Genomic DNA, 21,788 nt, shown 5'->3' with positions numbered 1-21,788 from the left:
AGAAGGAGGATGTGAAGCAGAAAAGATAACAAGGTGAGAGCCTTAGGAAGAGTTGGAGGGAGGTGGTAGTGGATGGCTGTGGTCAAAATACATTGTATCTATGTATGAAAAATATTTAAGTTCAATTACTACCATTTGTGTTGTTCTCCTACAATTTTATATACATTTCATAATGTTTAGAAGCTTTGTGTTTCACTGACAGTAGTCTTTGTTTGGCTTTACTAATTTGTTTCTTTACTGTGTCATCCAGGCAGGCCTTGAGTCTCTTGCCCAGCCTCTCATTTGTCTAAGTTAGCAGGCTTGAGCCACCATAACCTAGCTTGAGGAATTTTTGTTTTTCTTCTTCTTCTTCTCTTGTTTTGGTTTTGGCTGTACAGGCCAGACATAGAGCCCTGTACATACTAGGCGTGTACTCTATTATTGAGCTATGTCCTTAACACTGTTTTTTGTAGCAGAGTGTTACTGTGTAGTCCAGGTTATAGGTAGTTTTTTGTTGGGATTGCTAGCTCACCAATAATTACACGGAGACTTAATATTAATTATAAAAGCTGGATTGATAGCTTAGGCTTGTTTTTAACTATCTGTATAATTTAAATTAACCCATTTCTTTTCATCTGTGTTCTTTTACATGGCTCAGTTACCTTTACTGTGTAGTGCCCATGCTGCTTCCTTTGAATCTACTTGAATATCTGCCTCTCCGCCCTTCTTCCCAGCATCCTCTCTGCCTAAAATCCTGCCTAGCTATTGGCCATTCAGCTTTTTAATTAAACCAGTCTGAGTGACACATTGACACAGTGTACAAAAAGATTATTCCATACAAGGTCTTTGAACTTCGAGATCCTCCTGCCTCAACCTTCCCAGTCCTAGGATTACAGGCATGTACCACCCAGCCCAGCCAGAAGTTCTTCATGGGGGTAGATGATCAAAGTTTGAAAGGATTAAAAATACACTTTTTAAATAGATCCTACTCATTCGGTTAAATTACATTCAAAGCCTAGTATGCTACTACACTTTTGTAATACCAGCATTTAGGAGGTATTATGAATTCAAGGACAGTCTTGGCTTCTTAGTAAGTTCCTGTCCAGTTTGAGCTAAATAACAAGATCCCATCTTTTAAAAAACTTTAACCACGTTGGGCATGGTGGTGGTTCAAGCCTTTAATCCTGGCACTTGGGAAGCAGAAGCAGGCAGATCTCTGAGTTTGGAGTTTGAGGCCAGCCTGGTTTGCAAAGTGAGTTCTAGGACAGCCAGGGCTACACAACATAACCTTGTCTCAAAAAAAAAAATCAGCCATTGCTCAAAATGACTTGTCCAGATTTCCATCCATGTTGTATTGGAGTTCTTATCCTAGAGCAGTGGTTCTCAACCTTCCTAATGCTGGGACTCTTTAATATAGTGCCTCATTTTGGGTGACCCAGAACCATAAAATTATTTTGTTGCTACTTCGTAACTATAATTTTGCTACTGCTGTAAATCATAATGTAAATATTTGATATTTAGGATACCTCATATGCAACCCACAAAGGGGTTGAGACCCACAGATTGAGAACCACCTCCCTAGAGCATATCACAGGGTCTCAATCAATCAATCTCTTGGTCTGTCTCTGTCTCCCCCACCTCTTGTGTGTGTCTGTCTTTATGTCTGTCCCACCTCCACCCCTGCCACTCTTTCTTTCTCTGTCTCTCTCTCAGGATGCATGAATTCCTCTTGCCTCATCCTTCATGCTGTGATTACAGGTGTGAAACACTGTGCCCTACAAGGCATCTCTTAAAACCAGATCAGCAACTGCCTTGTTCAGTTTCTAACACAGTCTTCTAATTGTAATCTTGTTCCATCTCCTAGGGCATCCAGCGACGGATCACAGTGACTATTATCCATGAGAAGGGCAGTGAGCTCCACTGGAAAGATGTTCGTGAACTGGTGGTAGGTAAGTATGTTCCGTTAGCCGAGGACAACCTGGCTTTTAAGAAATGTCATCATTCTATGCAGAGTGCAGGAGAGGTATAGAAATGTGGAGAACACAGAGTCGAGAAAAGAAAGGCCTTGAGTTTCAAGCTCTTTTGAGTGCGGTGTTGTGGCTGAGGAGTAGAGTGATTGCCTAGTAGATACCAAGTCCTCAGTTTAATCCCTTCTACTGCAAATAGAAAAGAGAAAAAAAAAAGAAACTCCTCTTCCCAGTTTCCATTAGTATGCCGTCCTACTATTAACTATGAGTATGGATCTGAGCTAGAAATTATGAGAAGATCATGAAGAACTCTCTGCTAATTCTGAATGTGCAGTTAGTTGGATATAAAATAATTAGATAAATCAGTGCCATGGTTCGGTGGTAGAGTCCTTACCTAAGATATGAAAAGATCTGGCCTCCATCCTGGCATAGTAAAACAAAATGAGACAACCTTGGGAAATCATGTAGGATCCTAGACTTATTCAAATGATCTCTAAGCACCTAATTACAGAGATTGAAAAGTGTGTGGTCGGGCAGTGGTGGCACAGGCCTTTAATGCCACAACTTGGGAGGCAGGACAACAGAGAGAGTTCCAGGATAGCCAGGACTACACAGAGAAACCTGTCTCAAAAAAAGAAAGAATGTGTGTGTGAGAGAGAGAGGGAGACAGAAACAAACAGAGGAAGAGAGAGCATCTAGGCAGATATTCTCCACTGAGATATGGTACCTAAGATTGAACTTAGGGTCTTGCACATGTTCTGCCACTAAACTAGCTCCTATCTTTTTTTTTTTTTTTTAAAGACAGGATGTCACTAAGTTGCCCAGGCTGGCCTTGAACTTGTGATCCTTCTGCTACGTAGCTAAGATTATAGGACTGTGTCACCAGACCTTTTGATTTAACAGAATTATGTCTTGTTTTTAATATGCTCATCTTCTGGTTTCTTTATCCCTTCTTTTAGGTCGGATTAGGAATAAACCTGAGGTAGATGAAGCTGCTGTTGATGCTATCCTTTCCCTAAACATCATCTCTGCTAAGTCCCTGAAGTCTTCCCACAACTCCAGCAGGTAAGATAATCATGGGACACAGAAGTGTCAGCCTGGTGCTTGTTGATGGACTCCCATGAGATTTCCTATTTCTGACAACTTCAGTGCTGATGAAGATAGGAATTCCCTTCTTCAAAAATTCTGTTTTAGGCAATAGGCATGGTGGTGAACACCTTTAATCCCAGTCCTGGGAGTCAGAGACTAGAGGATCTCTATGAGTTCAAGGCCAGCCTGGTCTAATAGCAAGCTTCAGAACAGCCAGGACTACATAGAGAGACTTTGTCTCTAATTAATTAATTCATTAAATTAAAAGCAAAAAGAAATTCTGTTTCCAGAACTTGAAAGATGACTCATTGTTTAAAAGGGCTTAGTGCTCTTGCAGAGGACCCAAGTTTGGTTCCCAGCACCCATATCATGTGACTCAGTCTATAATTCCAGCTCCAGGGCGATCCAATGCCTCTGGCTTCTGTGGTTACCTATACTAACATGCACGTACACATAATTTAAAATAGTAAAAAATAAATCTTAAAATAAAAATCTGTTTCTTCTCTTGCCCAACCTGCTGCCTAAAAATTCTCATTCTCTCATTCTCTCTCTCTCTCTCTCTCTCTCTCTCTCTCTCTCTCTCTCTCTCTCTCTCTCTTTCTCGTGGTTTTTTTGAGACAGGATTTCTCTGTGTAGCCCCAGCTGTCCTGAAACTCACTCTGTAAACCAGGCTGGCCTCTAACTTGGAAGTCTGCCTAACTCTGCCTCCCGAGTGCTGGGATTAAAGGCTTATGCCACCACTGCCCAGCCCTAAAGTTGATGATTTAATATGAACTATTTTTTTTTTCTGAGACAGGGTTTTTCTGTGTATTTTTGGTGCCTGTCTTGGATCTTGCTCTGTAGACCAGGCTGGCCTTGAACTCGCACAGATCCTCCTGGCTCTGCCTCCTGAATGCTGGGATTAAAGGCATACCACTGCCGCCCGGCTACTATGAGCTATTATTTACAACAGTGACTCCTATCAGTAATGGGTTTTATTTTTAACTTTAAACTAAATTCTCCATAAATTTTCTTTTAAGTGTGATGAGCAGTGCGGAAAGCACATAGCCCACCTTTCCATGTTAGCCTGGAGCTAAGTCTCTGGGGTGCCTGACTCACCTGGGCCAGGAAGAAGGTTAGGTTGTTGTCTCAGAGAATCCACCTCCTGAAGCTGGAAGGGCTGGGAACCAGGAGCCCATGCACATCCACTGTGGGCTGAGGACACTGCCCTTGCAGTAAGCAGTTAATTCTCTGTGCTGCTTTCTGCCCTGGAAAACTTGCTCATGTGTGTGTTGGAATGGGGCAGGGGTGAGACAGGAGGCAGAGACAGAATGAAAAGGCTTGGGCCAGGGTTAATTTTTCTTTATATTACAGTTTTGCATAGGAAAAGAAAAACAGACTTGTGCTTGCCTTTCTGCATGTAAGGAGAGTAGGCAGGGCCTATGGAAAGGAGTGGGTATGAAGGGGTGTTGTGTCTGGGGAGAAGGTAGCGCTGCCTCTTCCTAGGCAGACCATAGCAACACCATGTCTCTGAAGTCAGCACAGACACCACATGACTTTCTCTCCTGCCAGGCATTTATAGCCAGTGTTCATCTGGCATTCATCACTATAACTTTGGAACTTTGAAAAATGGGTTAAATTTCCTGTGGCTGCTAAGTAGATGGTGTTTGTGCTGGACATAACCTTGAAAAGTCCTCTGACCCAAGGCAGCAGCAAGTCAGGTCCTATATGAAGTGAATTTGACTTTGTTAGAAGCAGCAAGCTTTGTATAATAGAAGTTTAGAAATGCTTACTTAAATGAAAGAGAGACATCTTGAGCTTTTTCTTTTATGTTTTATTTTGTGTACCTGTCTGAGGGTATGCACATATGGAAGTCAAAGGACAACTTGCTGGAGTCAGTTTTCTCCTTCCACCATGTGAGTCCTGGAAAGTGAACTCGGGTCATCATGCTTAGTGGCAGGCTGCTGAGCTTCGTATGCTGGCTGTCTCACCAGCCTGAACATTCTGTGTATTAACTGAAGCTTTGTGTGTACACATTCATTTATCAAGCTCCTGCTATAGGTTGAAGTCTTTTATTTAATTATGGGATCATTTGTTGGAATTCTGATTCTTTCTTGTAAAAAAAACCATACTCATAATATATCATGTAATTTTCTAGTTGGTGAAACAAGAACTGGAAGCTGAGAGGAAGAGGGATTTAAAGTCAGAAGCCATTGTGGGCCACATAGTGAAAGCCTGTCTTAATTAAAAGAAAAAAAAAATCTCACCTAAATTTAACACCTAAATTAAATCATTCAGAATTTTCACTTTAGAAAAAAAATCATTTAAATTGGTCTTCACAGAAAGTTCTTTTTACCTTCATATTTGATTGATATGCCTACTGTTTAATTAAATTTAAATGGTTATAATAGCTGGCATAGAGAGATTTGAGGGGGCTGGAGAAATAGCTCAGCAGTTAAGAGCACTGGCTGCTCTTCAAGAGGACTCAGACTGGGTTCTCAGACCCACATAACAGCTCAGAACTGTCTGTGACCCCAGTTCCATATCCTAGACATATGAGATACCTCTCTAGTTTGGAATATTCTTTTTTATCTCTTAGGGAGATGGAGAGCTGTATGAGTTACTTATCTTGTCGCTACGGCAAAACCCCTGGCAACAGCGACTTCAGGAGGGAAGGATTTGTTGCAGTTCTGGAATGTGGTTGTCATGGTGAGGCAGCAGGAGCCTGAGGCAGCTGGGCTGGGGCATTGCAGTCAGGAAGCAGAGTGATGACCACTGAGCTCACTCTCTTCTGTGGATTCAGTCTGGAACCCTGGCCATGGGATGGCACAGCTCTCCTTTAGGGAGACTTATCCCACCTCAGTTAACTGATCTAGACAAGTGCTCGCTCGCTCTCTCTCTCTCTCTCTCTCTCTCTCTCTCTCTCTCTCTCTCTCTCTCTCTCTCCTCTCACACACACACACACCCCACACGCCTACAGGTTTGTCTCCGAGAATGATTCTAATCCTGCTCAGTTGACACAGTTTTAACCATTGCAGGCTCATAGGTTAGTGTGGTGAGTTGCTAAGTGAGCTGAACTAAGAGGACTTATGTTCTAGTTATATAAGGGCTAGTGTTTAAGTTGAATGCATAGATTGCACATTGGTAGTACCATATATGTGTCTTAAGGGCTTTTTCTTTATCATCTTATACATGATAGTAAAGAATAATTGACAAGGTCTCGATTCCCTTTCTTCCCACACCTACAATGTGTTAACCACTTGCCTTGGTTTTCTGTTAGCTCATCAGCAGTGTCTTACCATATCCAGTACAAGGTCCCCATGGGGAGTGATTAATAGATCTGATCTCCATATCCCCTTGCATGTCCATCCTTTTTCTTAATGAAGTCTCAAGAGAAGGGTCCATGTTACTCTAAGTCCCTTGTCAGATTGTGTCCCAGAGTTCTCTGTTCATTATTTGTGCACTGGAATTTAGTTTGCTTGTTAGCATATTTTGCCTTTAAAAAAAAAAAAAACAACAAACTTTTTTCTGTGCTTCTATCTCTCTATATTTGTTCTCTCTCCCTCCCCCCTCTGTCTCTCTGTCTCTCTCTGTCTCTGTCTGTCTCTCTCTCTGTCTCTCTGTCTCTCTCTCTGGTCACCAGACTAATGAAAGCCTTTTCTGTTTTTGCAGGCTCTCTCTTGATAAGGATATTCCTAGGTACTTTGTGTTGCTCTTTTGCACATAGAGACTCTAGATTACCAGGATGCTTTCTGTCCTATGTTGTGTTGGTTGCTGTTTTGATTCAGTGATTTAGTCCCTGTGTAAACCTAAGCTGTACCTAGAACAGAGCAAGACCTTATTTTGCAACCTAAGAATACCACTGGTGCCTTAGGTTCTACTGATGTGGGTACAGTTTCATGTGTGACTTCTCAAATGACCTAGTGCTCTAAATTATTTTCTCATTCCATTCACTGATTTTTTTTTTTTAAAGATTTATTTATTTATTAATGTATACAGTGTTCTGCCTGCCTGTAAGTCTTCAGGCCAGAAGAGGGCACCAGATCTCATTATAGATGGTTGTGAGCCATCATGTGGTTGCTGGGAATTGAACTCAGGACCTCTGGAAGAGCAGTCAGTACTCTTAACCTCTGAGCCATCTCTCCAGTCCTCATTCACTGATTTTTAAACGCTTCTTCAAGTTGTCCTTTTCTATATCCTAAAATAGAATATTTTACATTTCATATGAAATTTCAGGCTTTGTTCTCTGACATTCCCCCTTTCCTTCCCCATCTCAAAAGATGGAAAGGTCTGTTGCTCTGCAGCTTTGCAGATCCCACTCATTTTCTTTGTTTTGTTCTGTGCCCACCACACAGACCAAACTGGCTATTTGGGTGGTTGAGTCTGTAAGAAGAAATGTTAGTCTGTTAGTTTGTTTGTTTATTATCTTATGTTTTGTTTTTGTTTTTTTTTCCTTAAAGACAGAGTTTCACTGTATAGACCAGGCTGGCCTTAAACTCACAGAGCTCCTCTTGCCTCTGTTTCCCAGGTGTCAGGGTTAAAGGCGTGTGCCACAACATATAGCCTCATGTATTTTAAAACATTTCTTTTTTATCTGTATATCTTAACACATTTTTCTTTTGGGGGGATAGAAAAAAATTGGGAATGGGGGGAAAAAGGTCCTTTTAGACTAGAAAAAATTCTTTTTTTTTGTTTTTGTTTTTGTTTTTGTTTTTCGAGACAGGGTTTCTCTGTGTAGCTTTGCGCCTTTCCTGGAACTCACTTGGTAGCCCAGGCTGGCCTCAAACTCACAGAGATCTGCCTGGCTCTGCCTCCCGAGTGCTGGGATTAAAGGTGTGCGCCACCACCGCCTGGCTGAAAAAATTCTTGATAGTGAAGTGTTTTCCTATTTCTTTTACTTGATTTAGGAAAGAAAACTGAAGAAAATGATGATACATTGTTTGCCACTTTAAAGGCGGTGGAAGCTGGGAGAATATAGCCTAAAAATTAGGTGGATTAAAGTCTCATGCGATAGCCAACTTTATTGAGAGTATCAGACAATTTATATTCGAGGGTTAAGAGGAGTCGAATTCGGAAAGTGTACAATCACAAGGACAAAGCTGCACATGGCAAAAACATGTTTTTCCATAGAGGCCGATAAACAGATAACAACAGCCAGCTGTAATGAATAATCTGAAGTGAGCTCACTCCTACTGCTTCACCTGGGAGGGCACAGAAACACATTCCAAGGATAGTTCTGTGTTCTGAGGAAACTGAGGTCACAAGACTCTTGTCTTGTTTTCTTGGAGTTTTTTCACAAACACTCAGAATTCTCCTAACACAACTCCATTCCTAGACTGTGTTCCAACAACACATGAAAAAGTGGTCCAGACTGTTACTTGGCAGATGAATGAGTATAATGAGTTTAGATCTTAGTCTGGATATCATCTGTTCACATAGAGATTCTTCCAGTGAACTCAACAGGGTGTGTCATTGGCAGGAGAATAGTCCCACCTGACTCTCCTCTGTGACACACACACACACACACACACACACACACACACACACACACACACACACACACACACACACCATGGTATTGCCATGCATGGTAGCACAGCACTGAGGAGGCAGAGGCAGACAGATCTCTGTGAGTTTGAAGCAAGTCTGGTCTGTATAGAGTTCCAAGCCATCCAGCTCTAAATAGTGAGACACTGTCTCAAAATAAATAAAGTTTTTTTTAAATTAGAAACAAAATTCCCCTTTGTCTCAGCCAGGTTTGTGCTAGTAAAATTTTTGCTTTAGATTAAGTGAAGTCTTAACTTGAAAATGAAGTATGAAAAGAGTTTCCTCCATGGCTGCACATATTGCTTCAACTGGAAGAATGCCAGGAAGTCTCAGGCGTGGCCTAGGTGATGCTGGGTGAGGGTTTAGGACTGAGTGAATAAGCACAAGGACAGGAGACAGTGATAGAAATCTGTCATAGTGCCTACTGCTCTAAGTGAGCCTTCTTTATTACTTCAGCCTGTGTCCCCATCCCTGCCAGCTGATGGGTGCCGTCCCACCCAAGACACCTTGACAGGTAGGGACAGAATAAAAGAACAACTCTCAGTGTGGTGGAGTTCTTTTGCTGAGTATCGTCTCCCATTATGAGAATGTTTCTTAAACCAAATTGAAATAAAGATTTTACTTTAAACAGGATTTTGAGTGCATGAAGGTTTTCTGCTGAATCTGTAAGCCATGAAAAAGGCTTCCTCTGTTTGGCATTTTTGTTACACTTGGATTACTTGATGACTCTCTCATTAATTGTTGCTCTCTATATGCCTTCTGAATCTGTACAGAGAATTTTCTTGACCCACACTTACTGCCTCCCAAACTCGACATTGAGAAACAGTCACATTCTAGAAAAGAACTGAGTAAGAACAGCTACAGAGGGGAGTGGCCACACCTCAAACCTGGGCACTGGAAAGATGGGGTGTGGTTAGGGACTTCACTTCCAGAAAATTCTCTGCTCATGTTTTCTGGAGGAAGATGCATGGGGTGTGCTTAGATAGAAGGTATGCCTGTTGACTGTCATTGGAAATCTAGGAAAGCAGAACCAGTGACTGAGTCACCGTTTAGAAGGTGTAAGGAAGAATGGGACTGCAGGAGCAGGGACAGGAAACACTCTGTCTGTGTGATCCAGGTGAGCTCTGTTCTGCTCGAGAGCTAGTGTGGTGAGGCATCTCCCCATGAAGTGTCATCGTCGTCATTCTAAGAAGGAAATGGTCCAGAACTTGGAATTCACCTGTAGCTCCACCGGTGTCACCTGTCTGTCATGTCTGCCAGTAGGAAAAACTAATACTTGAAGAACTTAACAAACTAGTCTGTGGATGTCTGCTAACTTCAGCTTATGATTAATTTTTAAATTCACGGTTGGTTTTCAGACAGGTTCAGAAGGAATGAAGAATAATTAACTGCCTCTGGTGTTGTAAAATTACTCTGTCCTATTGATAGCTCAATTTGTGTTCATTCATTGAAATAACATTCTCCATAATTCAATTCTGCCTGTTCCCACCTTTAGCATCCCAGCTACAGTGTTTCTAAGCATCAGCAGAATTGTCTGTGAACTTGAGATCTCCGGGGATGTGAGGACTGAAGCTGACAGTTCCTGAGTCCTTACTTCTTATCTTGTTACTAAAACACACAGGGTGGCTCACTTGGTCTTTTTCTTCCAGATTCTGTCCACATTCTTCTTAATTCTTTTGAATGCTCTCACAGTTTGTGTTGGTGGTGGGGCTGGTTTTGTTTGAGAATGAGTTTTGTGCTGTGTCCTGGCCAGCTTGGAACTTGGTATTTAGACCAAGCTAGCCTCAAACTTCAGCAGTCCTGACTGCCTGAGTGTTGGGATGCAGCCATGTGCTACCATTCCTGACAGTGCTGTTGCTGTTTTCATGTTTATAGGCAAAACCTTTATCAAAAACTATGATGGAGTGCACAGCTAAGTGTCCCTAAATGATGATGGGCACCTGCCAAGGTTCCTTCCTTGTTAAAAGAGTGATTAACAGAGAGCACAGTGGTTGACATGGGATTCCTTAGGATCCCTTCACCAGCAATCCCTCTGCTGCCCTAACGTCAGCTGCTTTTGGTTGACACATTGTCTTTCTGACCTCAGGACCTTCTACCGTTTTGAGGCTGTATGGGACAGCTCCCTACATAACTCCCTCCTTCTGAACCGAGTGACACCTTACGGAGAAAAGATCTACATGACCTTATCCGCTTATCTGGAGGTAAGGGACCCAGAACTTGAGCAGGCCCTGAGAAGTGGGCAGTGACAGGGAGCGGTCAGCAAAATTTCAACGTATTTTTCATTCCTTTTCTCTCCATATCCTTAAATTGTTTATTTGATTTACTTTATTTGATTGTAACTGTTCTGATTGTTTTAGATTCTTTTCCAGGGCTCTTTTTAGTCAAAAGATAACAACTTTTTTAATTACTTAAGCTTCAGGAACCCAATCACCAGTTAAGACAGTTTCATACCATGATTTCCTGAGCGTACCAGAAACTAATAGTTCTAAGTCTTGGAACAAGGCTGAGTTCTTCTGTTGTTAATTTTATTTTTTGAGACAGAGTCTCATGTAGCCAAGGTTTGCCTCAAACTCACTCTGTAGCTGAAGGTGACTTGGTGCTTCTGTTTCCACATCCCAGGTACTGGGATTACAGGTGTGCAACACCATCCTGACCTGAGCCTGAGTTCTAATCCTTGTGCTGTCATTTACAGCCCCTATGTCCTTAGAAGCTCTCTCTGTGTCCCCGTTTCTTCCTTTTTAAACGGTGTATAATGATAGCATTTTCCTTTAAAGGAAAAGAAACGTGTTCATCATGAAGGCTCCTGACCTTCCATTACTATCTGTTGAGAGGCTTTTGAAATCATTGGTGAAGCAGAAGCCTGCCTATCTCCACGGCTGGAACCAGCTTTCCAAGTTGCTACTGTACAGCCTCTTATCACAGGTGCTCTGTCTGTCTTCATTCAGCACCTTATCTTGTCTGTTTGCAGTTGGATCATTGCATCCAGCCAGCCGTCATCACCAAGGATGTGTGCATGGTCTTCTATTCCCGAGATGCCAAGATCTCACCGCCACGTTCTCTGCGAAGCCTCTTTGGTAGTGGTTACTCAAAGTCACCAGACTCGTAAGTTTTTGAAACAAGTTTAGTTTCCAGGTCTTTGCCCAGTCCAACAGAAAGAAACAACAGCCCTTAGGTACCCTGTCTGCTGCTGCAAGTTAATAATCTATAAGCCAATTGAGTGGCTGATACCTAAGATGCAGTGACTCACATGGTGGCGTGTAATAAATGTTAATGAATGTGTGAGTTGATGAAGGACAGGAGAATGTTGTATAGTAAATACTTGCAAGGACTAATTGTCACTATTAATCATATTTTTAACAGATTGCCATTGATATTTTCATCTTTGTAAGAGTTATTGTAAAGGGGCTGGAGAGATGATCTTCTAGAGGTCCTGAATTCAATTCCCAGCAACCACACGGTGGCTCCCAGCTATCTGTAATAAGATCTGGTGCCCTCTTGTGGCATGCATGCATACAGGCAGGACACTGTATACATAAGTAAATAATAAGTAAATAAATCTTTTTTAAAAAGTTATTGTACATATTTAAGGCATAAAAATACATTTGAGAATATATGGCATAGATACATGAATATCACCGCCCAGCTTAATGAATAAAATAAGAATTAACAATGAAAGTTTGAAAGTCCCTTTCTGTTCACAGTGCCCCGAATTGTTGATCATTTCATTCCAGTCAGACATTTTCCTGTCTTCTCTCATGTCACGAAAAGAAGTTTTTCATTTCCTCATTTATGTTGTGAATTTTCTAGTTTATCCTATTCTTTTCATCCTATTGAAATAACAGATTAAAATGAAAATAAGCTCCTCTTAAGAAAAGACAAGTAAACAAACTAACAGTTACTATAAAAATAAGCAGTGTCTTAGCTAGGATGGGAAAGGTGGCTCGGGGGTGAAGGGGCCTGCCATCAAGCCTGAGACCTGAGTCTGAGCCCTAGAACTCACACGATGGCAGCAGAAAACTGACTCCCCAAGCTGTCCTTCCACCACACATGCACTCACAGTAAGTAAAAATGAACAAGGCAGTGTGTGTATCTAAGTGTGGAACTGTGGCCCTTGAGAAGCCCTGCTTTTCCTAAGTAAGCAGATCTAGGTTTCCCTACTTTTGTGCTACAAGAAACTCAGCAGCTGCTCTACTTTATTTTCACATAGCAACCGAGTTACTGGAATTTATGAACTGAGCTTATGCAAAATGGCAGATACTGGTAGTCCAGGTAAGCTCTTACCATACCATATGCTTCAAGAGTATTATTAAAAAATCGGAGTCTTAGTCATGTCTTTTAGAAACTCTGTATTTTACAAACCAGTTTTGGGGCGTGGGTAAGATACATAAGTACAAGATTTATGATATATAATGTCATTGTGAAAATGGTGTCCAACAAGATATGCTAGGCTGTGAAATATAAACTTTTTGAGAATTAGAATAACTTTGGCTTAGAAAGCTTTTCTTGAGATCAGGTTTTGTTTAGGCAGACCTGCAACTTAGAGCAGTTCTCTTGCCTTCCAAGTGCCAGGGTCACAGGTTCTGAGCCACCATGCCTAGCTGTTCAGAAAACTCACAGCTGCTTACTACACTACCTTAGCAAAGATCGTTTGTCAGCCTTGCATTACTGGGCTTGTAACAACATCAGCTTTACCTGGGAAATCATCAGAGGTTCGTAGTAAGGGCTGGGACAGGTTAATAATAGTAGAGTGTTTGTTTATGTTTAGTCTGTGCAGGGCCCATACTAACAAGCTTGGAGAATAGTTTTGGGAGAATGGCATGGATTTATTCTCTCTCTCTCTCTCTCTCTCTCTCTCTCTCTCTCTCTCTCTCTCTCTCTCTCTCTCTCTCTCTCTCTCTCTCTCTCTTTTGAGACAGGATTTCTCTGTGTAGTCCTGGCTGTCCTGGAACTTACTTTGTAATAGACCAGGCTGGCCTCGAACTCAGAGATCCACCTGCTTCCCAAGAGCTAGGATTAAAGCTGTGTGCTACAACCACCTGGCTTTCTTTCTCTTTTTTAGCCCTGACTGTCAAGGAACTCAGTGTGTAGACCATGCTGGCCTCAAACTCACAAACATTACCTGCTAGAGTGCCACTATTCCCGACATCGATTTTGTTAATAAAATCTCATAGATTTTAAGGTCAAATTTAGTTTGCTGTGTAAATATATATAAGAGTTAATAATTTGTTTTGACCTAAATTGACATTGGATTTTTGTCTGGGGGTATAAAAAACAAAAAAGATATGTTTCTTCTTGTTAGGCATGCAGAGGCGGAGGAGAAAAGTCTTGGATACGTCTGTGGCATATGTGCGGGGAGAAGAGAACCTAGCAGGCTGGCGACCTCGTGGAGACAGCCTTATCCTGGAGCACCAGTGGGAGCTGGAGAAGCTGGAGCTGCTGCATGAGGTATGGAGGACTCAGGGAGGATAGCAGCCACTCAGTCCTACTCCTGCCTTCTCTCAGGACCTCCGCTAACTGTTGGTTTTCTGTGATGATGAAAGCATAATGATGTGCCTATTAAAACACTTAATAAGCTTAGATAATGATGTTCATATTCTCAGGTGGAAAAAACACGCCACTTCTTGCTGCTTCGGGAGAGACTTGGTGACAGCATACCCAAGTCTCTGAGTGACTCATTGTCCCCCAGCCTCAGCAGTGGGACCCTTAGTACCTCGACCAGTATGTCTTCTCAGATCTCAACCACCACCTTTGAAAGTGCCATCACGCCGAGTGAGAGCAGCGGCTATGACTCAGCAGACATCGAGAGCCTGGTAGACCGAGAGAAAGAACTGGCTACAAAGGTAGGGAGTCCCTTCTTTTTCGCTTAGAGTCCCCATCACCAGGGGGACTGAGATCGTCTCTGTGTTCTTTCATTTTCAGCCATTTTCTTGGAAGACACTAACACTGAATGTAGAAATAATAAGGATAAATTCTTGCCCTTAAGCTTGAGACTGGGTAACAAGCATATCACAGTGGTGTGTCTTATAGATGTGGCGTCATCGTGAACTGTCCTTGGAAGTACATGTTAGTAAGGAACTCGTGGTAGAGGGACAGGAATGGGGTGGGTCCTATGTGGGGCATCCAGGACTTTGCAGTGGGTCCTGGGAGTGCTGTAAATATTTTCAATGGTATTTGTTTCTATGTTTTCTTAAACAGGATTTAGAAATTCTTTAATAGGAATAATGGCATATAACTCAGTGGTAGAGCACTTACCCAGCATGAGCACTGCCCTGAGTTTGACCTTAAGTACCACAGAAAATCCATTCAATTAAACAACAGTAAAACAGTACAAGTTTTCTTCAGTGAAATAAAAAGGATAGCTTTGTGAAACTGCAGAAGAGGTCCTTGGGACAGTGATCCAAGAAGGAAAGATGAAGCCTTTAAGAACATGAGGAAGGGGTTCTGGCTAGGTGGGAGAAGGCAGAGGGTGTTGAGAGTGACTCCTGGGTGTGTAGTTGCTCAGGAGTTGGTGACAGAGGAAATAGAAAACTGACAGGGTTTTTGTCTGTCTTGCCTTAGTAGTTAAGTAAGTGGTCTTCTAGAGGGTTTAGGAAACCGGAAATGTTATGCTTTTGTTTTTTGTTTTTCTAGTGTGGGGAATTGAACTTAGATCCTCATATATGCTAGGCAGATACTACTACTAAGCTATATTCCCAACCCATGTCCATGTATTTTATTGAATTCAGAATTAAAGGGATGTTCATTCTTTTGGGTTTTCTGAAACAGAGTCTTTCCTGTATTGCCTTGGCTGATCTGGAACTGGTTATATAGATCAAGCTAGCTTTGAACTCCTGGCTCTGTCTGCTCAGTGCTGGAATTAGAGAGATATATTGCCATGCCTGGTCCTGCTGCTATATTCCTAAGCAGCACTACTACTGCTACTGCTATTACTACCACTACTACTTCCTCCTCCTCCTTCTCCTCCTTCTCCTCCTCTTCCTTCTCCTCCTCTTCCTTCTTCCTCTTCTTCTTCTTTTTTTTTTTTTTGAGGCAGTCTTTCTATTATATATTCCTAGCTGGCCTAGAACTTGCTATGTAGACCAACTGACCTTGAATTCACAGACATCTGCCTACCTCTGCTGTTATGGGCCACTGTGCTCCTAAGCACTTCTAAACTATGATATTTAGTGATTTGCTTTGGTTGTATGAAGAGTGATTGTTTAGGTGGTAGCACACGCCATTAATCCCAGCACTCATGAGACAGAGGCAAGTGAATCCAGGGTGGTTTCAGAGAGAAACCCTGTTGTAGGTAGAAGTTTCTGACCTGCCAGCAAGTCCCAAATACCCAGCAGCCTCTTCCCAAATTGCCACACAGGAAGCTTATATTAACTATAAATGCTCGGCCAGTAGCTCAAGCTTATTACTCACTAGTTCTTACACTTAAATTAACTAATAATTCTTATCTGTGTTTAGCCACGTGGCTTGGTATCTTTTCTCAATATGCCATTCTCATCTTGCTTCCCCTGAATCTGGCTGGTGACTCTCTTCCTTAGTTTGGTCGCCCTGCCTACACTTCCTGCCTGGCTACTGGCCAATCAGTGTTTTATTAAACCAATTCCAGTGATAAATCTTTACAGTGTACAAGAGGATTATTCCACAGTACCCTGTCTTGGGGGGGAAAAAAGAATGGTTGTTTAAATCCATTTGATTTTTATGGCCTTAACTAGATATATCCTGGTTTTCCTCAGCATATTCTTAGTTATTCTAAGGCAACATTTGAGCTCTAGCATAGGTGTTGGACATGTTAGTTCTCCTTGAATACAGGCGTTCATTTAGCCATTGGAGTTTTATGGTCAATTTTAACCAATTCACCTTCTGTCTTTCTTTTTTAGTGCCTGCAGCTTCTCACCCACACTTTCAACCGAGAATTCAACCAGGTACATGGCAGCATCAGTGACTGTAAGGTGAGCATACTAAGACTGTTGTTTTTCACTGTCATGGTGATGACTGTTTCCAGCTGTCCAAATTTCCTGTCACAGCTTTTGTGCTTTTAGGACCAGCGTTAGTTATAGATTGTGTTTAAAGGTATTCTTATTCTCTGGTATGTCTTCTGATTTTGTACAGTCAGAGTTCTGACTTCTGAAGATGGCGGTCTCCCTCTATGATGCTTAGGGTCACCGTCATACAGAAAATATTTTGTTTTTTGTTTTTTTTTCCTGAGTCACTGAATGTGATGTAGGAAGTGGTATGCTTTTGTATGACACAAAAGTCATAAGGCGAGGACCGGAGAGGTGGCTCAGCAGTTAAAAAGCACGGGCTGCTCTTCCAAAGGACCCGAGTTCAATTCCCAGTGCCCACATGGCAGCTCACAACTGTCTGTAACTCCAAGATCTGATCCCCTCACGCAGACATACATGTAGGCAAACACCCAATGCACATAAGATAAAAATAAATAAATTTTTTAAAAAAATTATAAGGCTACTGGCAGCACCAAGCTCAGGGCCTTCGGCAGAGAGTGATGGCACTTGAGAGTGCTTGTGTCGTAATCAGCTTGACTGTTTGGCTTTTCCTTGCCTGGGTCTTTGTAGACTTCATATACTTTCTTCTAGACATTCCAATGTTTATATCCATCATTTCTTCTGGGTTTTGTTCCAGCATTGTCTTCTTGGGAATGGGCCTCTTTCAGCCCACATAGCAAGCTAGAAGCTCTCTGAAACTCTTGTTTATCATTTTATTGTTTTAATTTGATATTTATGGGCATTTTGCATGCATGTAGCTCTGTGCACTGCATTTGTGCCTGGCACCGGTGGCGGTCAGAAAAGGTGTTGGATCCCTAGGAACTGGAATCACAGATAGTTGTGAACCACTTTGTGGGTACTAAGAATCGAACACAAGTCCTCTGTAAGAGCAACCAGTGCTCTTAACCACTGAGTCATGGCCCCACTGTCTGGCACTTTTAATTTTTATTTACTTATTTATTGTGATTTTTTTTTTTGAGACAAAGTTTCACTATGTAACTCTGGCTACTCTGGAACTTGAGGCCAGCCTGGTCTACAGAGTGAGTTCCAGGACAGCCAGAGCTACACAGAGAAATGTGTCTCAAACAAAAGAAAACAAAACAAAAAAGTCTGTCTCCCTTCTTGATCAAACAATGTATGCTCCAGGAGAGCAGGAATTCTGCCATGTGCTTAGAACAATGTATGCATGCTATAGGTGCATGATGTTTATGTGCATAAGGCTGCTTAATAGCAAGGAGAATTAATGATAAAAGACGTTTCTTGTTCTCTTTTCTCCTTCCTTCATCTCCCCCTTCTTCTTTTTCTTCCCACTCTGGGGCTAGAGCCAAGGGTACATCGTCTACTAACAGTAATTAAATTGTGTGTATAGGTTTGTCAACTTTGTTTGTTTGCTTGCTTGTTTGCTTGGCTTGGTTTTTCATTTTTTGAGTCAGGGTATCTCTGTGTAGCCCTGACTGTCCTGAAATTCATTCTGTAGACCAGGCTGGCCTCAAACTCAGAGATCAGTCTGCCTCTGGCTCCTGAGTGCTAGGATTAAAGTTTGTTCCCCCACACCCAGCTGAGGCTTGTCTTCTTTAAAGACTTTTGAATCAGCTTAATAAAAAGGAGGCACTGGTTGTCTTAAACAACTTCTGCTGTTCTCTACAGCAGAGGCAGAGGTAAAGTTCTTCCCATACAAGAGAACCTGAGTTCAGATCCCCAGCACCCATGTGAAAAGCGTTTTCAGTAGAACGTGCCTATAATCCCAGTGCTGAGGAGGCAGAGACGGGTGGATCCTGGGGGCTTGCTGGTCAGTTAGTCTAGCTAAAGTTGTTGAGCTCTGTTGTTTTGCTGCTGAATCTCACTGGTCATGTCCTTGTTTCTAGCTGTCTGCTATCTCTCCAATTGGACGGGATCCCTCTGTGTCCAGCTTTAGCAGTTCTACCCTCACCCCCTCCTCCACATGCCCCTCTCTGGTGGACTCAAGGAGCAACTCAATAGATCAGAAGTAAGTACTCAGATTTCACAGACATAAGGAAAGAAAAACCAGCTTTGCTGTAGTTCTGGTTCTCAGTAAGGCATCACTATCCTATTACAGACCACTCAGAAATGTGTGGGCACTTTTTTCATTAAATCTTATTAAATTTAGGGCCAATGGTGGTGGTGAATGCCTTTAATTCCAGCACTCAGGAGGCAGAGGCAGGCAGATCTCTGAGTTTGAGGCCAACCTGGTCTACAGAGTGAGTTCCAGATGGCCAGGGCTATACAAAGAAACCCTGTATTGAGAAAAAAAACAAACAAATAATAAATAAATAAATTTAGAATATTACTAGCTGTATGAAATTGTTATATGTGCCACTAAGAAAGGAAAAGCTAATTAAACACACCAACTAAATGAAAGCTGTATCCCAGATGAAGAAATGATAAAACATGGAGGACTGGGGAGATGGCTCTTACGTAAAGGTCTTGCCGTACAAGCCTAGGAACCTGAGTTCAGATCCCCAGCACCCATGTGAAAAGCATTTTCAGTGGAACGTGCCTATAATCCCAGTGCTGAGGAGGCAGAGACAGGTGGATCCTGGGGGTTTGCTGGCCAGTTAGCCTAGCTAAAGTTGTTGAGTTCTAGATTCAGTGAGAGACCCTGTCCAAAAATACCATTTCCAAGGCTCAGGGAACATAACAAAAGAGGGAACAGATGGAATTTAAGAACTGGGAGATGGGAAAGAGTACTGTGAAACGCTGCTTCTGGATGACACATGACCTTTGCAACTCATTAATCAACAGCAGCTGTGGTCGCCTACCAAGGCCTACACACGATGGAGCCAGTCACAGTCCTCCCATGGATAGGGTGGGCTCACAAGGTCCCTTGCCTAGCTGAGGAACTATTGGCAACTGATGGCTGCTTGGAGAGAGCCATAGATGCATGGCCACTAGTAGGCTGCCCTTGCCCTTCTAGATGGCCCACAGCTATGCGAATACCTAACTGAACTCAGTGGATTATTAGCATGAAGTTGGAAGGGGCATGTGTTGGTGAGTCAGAGGGAGCTGGGGGAAATAGAGAAGTGGAGACGATCAAAATACATTGTATATAGGTATAAAACTCTCAACTTACAGACATTATATGAAAGATTAAAACTTTTAAAAATTCAGTGAAGAATGGTAGAGAAAGGCATCCAGTGTTGATATCTGGCCTCCACTAGCATGAGCTCATACACACACACACACACACACACACACACACACGAAATAGTAATGTTTGCAAAATGGACTTTTAGAATCAGAAAGATCATCAGATTAAGCTGTTCTAGGAGGTCCCTAACACAACAGAAATGGCCGATCACCACTCTGCTCCTGTGGGCCTAGGAACCTAGATGTTTCTCTTCTCATTGTTCACTTTCTTTACTGTTTCCCAAGATGGCGGACTTACTAAAAACCCCTGGAAACTTGCTACAGTACAGTGGCCAAGCGCCTCCCTGAGTTTCTGATTGTGAAGTCTACCAGTCCCAGAGAATGCTGCTGCTGTCAGTCAGGGGCCATATTTTGAGAACCACTGCCTCAGGTCTGGCTGTGAAACTGAAAGGAACTCACAAGGGCATAGAGTTCATATTCAGATGCCTATGTTCATAGAATAGCAGGCGAGACTGTGACTCAGTGGCCCCCAGTGTCCTTTTGCAAGGAAAACATAAAGTAGAATTGAGAATTACCATTCTGACACCAGCTTGTCTTAACTGAACTCTGAAGCTGATGTTTGCCCTGGTACTTAAGCAGCGGCACTGTGTCCTGGTAGGGTGATGTCCACAGGTGCTTTGACCTTCCTGAATGCTTCTTACACCTTTCTTCCTCTGTAAGGACCCCAGAAGCCAATTCTCGTGCCTCTAGTCCCTGCCAAGAATTTGAACAGTTTCAGATCGTCCCAACTGTGGAGACACCCTATTTGGCCCGAGCAGGAAAAAATGAATTTCTCAATCTTGTTCCAGACATTGAAGAAGTTAGAGCAGGGTGAGTACTGTGACAAGTAGCCTTGCCAAATAAGAGACAGCATCAGGAGTGGGTTGTCTAGTTCTTATGTGCAAGTCTGTTCCAGCCTAGAGTACACTAACAGTCCCTGCTGTGTGCATCAGGCGTCTGCGCCTGGCATTCTGTGTTGTGGCATTTGCTCTTTTTCTGTGTTGCTTTGACCAGTGAGAATCTAGGCCAAATGGACCATTTGTCTGTCTGCTGCATCTGAAGGCCAGCCTAGTAGAAGCATATGTTGATGGTTCTCAGCTTATTAATTACTTTAGGAAAAACTGACTTTTTTTTTGCACTGTCCTTTAGGTCAGTGGTATCTAAGAAGGGATACCTGCATTTCAAGGAGCCACTTTCCAGCAACTGGGCTAAACATTTCGTTGTGGTTCGTCGTCCTTATGTCTTCATCTATAACAGTGACAAAGACCCAGTAGAACGTGGCATCATTAACTTGTCTACAGCACAGGTGGAGTACAGTGAGGACCAGCAGGCCATGGTGAAGGTCAGTCTGTCCTGTATTACTCCCTTTAGAGTTTTGGCTCTCTGCTCTGTGGCATGGGCCCTACTTTATATCTGGGTTGCTTGAACTTTCAGTATGAAGTGCTGTGCATCCTGTGACTATGGCAAGATGGTCCCCATTTTTCTTTCTCTACAATAACTCTCTCATTTACTTACTGTTTCTTTCAGACACCTAATACCTTTGCTGTATGCACAAAGCACCGTGGGGTCCTTTTGCAAGCGCTCAATGACAAAGACATGAACGACTGGTTATATGCCTTTAACCCACTTCTGGCTGGCACAATACGGTAAAAGGCTGTTCTTTTGTTTCATTTTGTCTTGTTGAGACATTCCTACTGTGTAGCCCAGGCTGGATTCCAAGTTCTCCACTTCTTCCCAAGTGCTAGGATTACATGTGTACAGTACCATTCCTGGCTCTAGGAAGCCATTTCCTTTCTCTCCTTGGCTTTCAGCCCCCGAGATACCAGCATAAAGAGGAAAAGACATGTCATTTGAACTGGGTTGAAAATAGAGGGATGGCAAGAGTGTAAGGAAGGTATAAGGTGAAGATGAGTCCCTGTTTCTATAAGATATCTGTGTCCTCACCATAAGAACACTTAGGGCTCACCACTTGTCTCCTTTTGTTTTCAGCTTTCAGGAGGCCTGCAGGGGAGAGCACTGGGTAAAGGAAAGACTTTGAGTGCCTTAATGAGCTCCCATAATTCAGCTCTCTGTTTCTGAGGGG

The 21,788-nt window shown here is 42.5% G+C and overlaps 1 protein-coding gene across 15 annotated transcripts in view; it reads left to right on the top strand.

Moving 5' to 3' along the window:
* Positions 1-21,788, top strand: part of Kif1b (kinesin family member 1B) — a 143,067-nt gene that overhangs the window by 116,806 nt on the left and 4,473 nt on the right. For all 15 annotated transcript variants that reach the window (XM_076563513.1, XM_076563506.1, XM_076563510.1 and 12 more), the window contains 12 exons: positions 1,844-1,928; positions 2,906-3,011; positions 10,648-10,762; positions 11,530-11,663; positions 12,769-12,830; positions 13,861-14,006; positions 14,162-14,401; positions 16,433-16,504; positions 18,424-18,545; positions 20,387-20,536; positions 20,855-21,047; positions 21,233-21,351. In XM_076563513.1, the coding sequence (XP_076419628.1) occupies positions 1,844-1,928; positions 2,906-3,011; positions 10,648-10,762; positions 11,530-11,663; positions 12,769-12,830; positions 13,861-14,006; positions 14,162-14,401; positions 16,433-16,504; positions 18,424-18,545; positions 20,387-20,536; positions 20,855-21,047; positions 21,233-21,351 (1,544 nt within the window). The remainder of the gene's footprint in view (positions 1-1,843; positions 1,929-2,905; positions 3,012-10,647; positions 10,763-11,529; positions 11,664-12,768; positions 12,831-13,860; positions 14,007-14,161; positions 14,402-16,432; positions 16,505-18,423; positions 18,546-20,386; positions 20,537-20,854; positions 21,048-21,232; positions 21,352-21,788) is intronic.

Source organism: Peromyscus maniculatus, chromosome 2 (genome assembly GCF_049852395.1).
Source record: "Peromyscus maniculatus bairdii isolate BWxNUB_F1_BW_parent chromosome 2, HU_Pman_BW_mat_3.1, whole genome shotgun sequence".
Taxonomy (NCBI): Eukaryota; Metazoa; Chordata; class Mammalia; order Rodentia; family Cricetidae; genus Peromyscus; species Peromyscus maniculatus.
The sequence above is the reverse complement of the archived record's forward strand: the minus strand, read 5'-3'. Positions and strand labels throughout refer to the sequence as shown.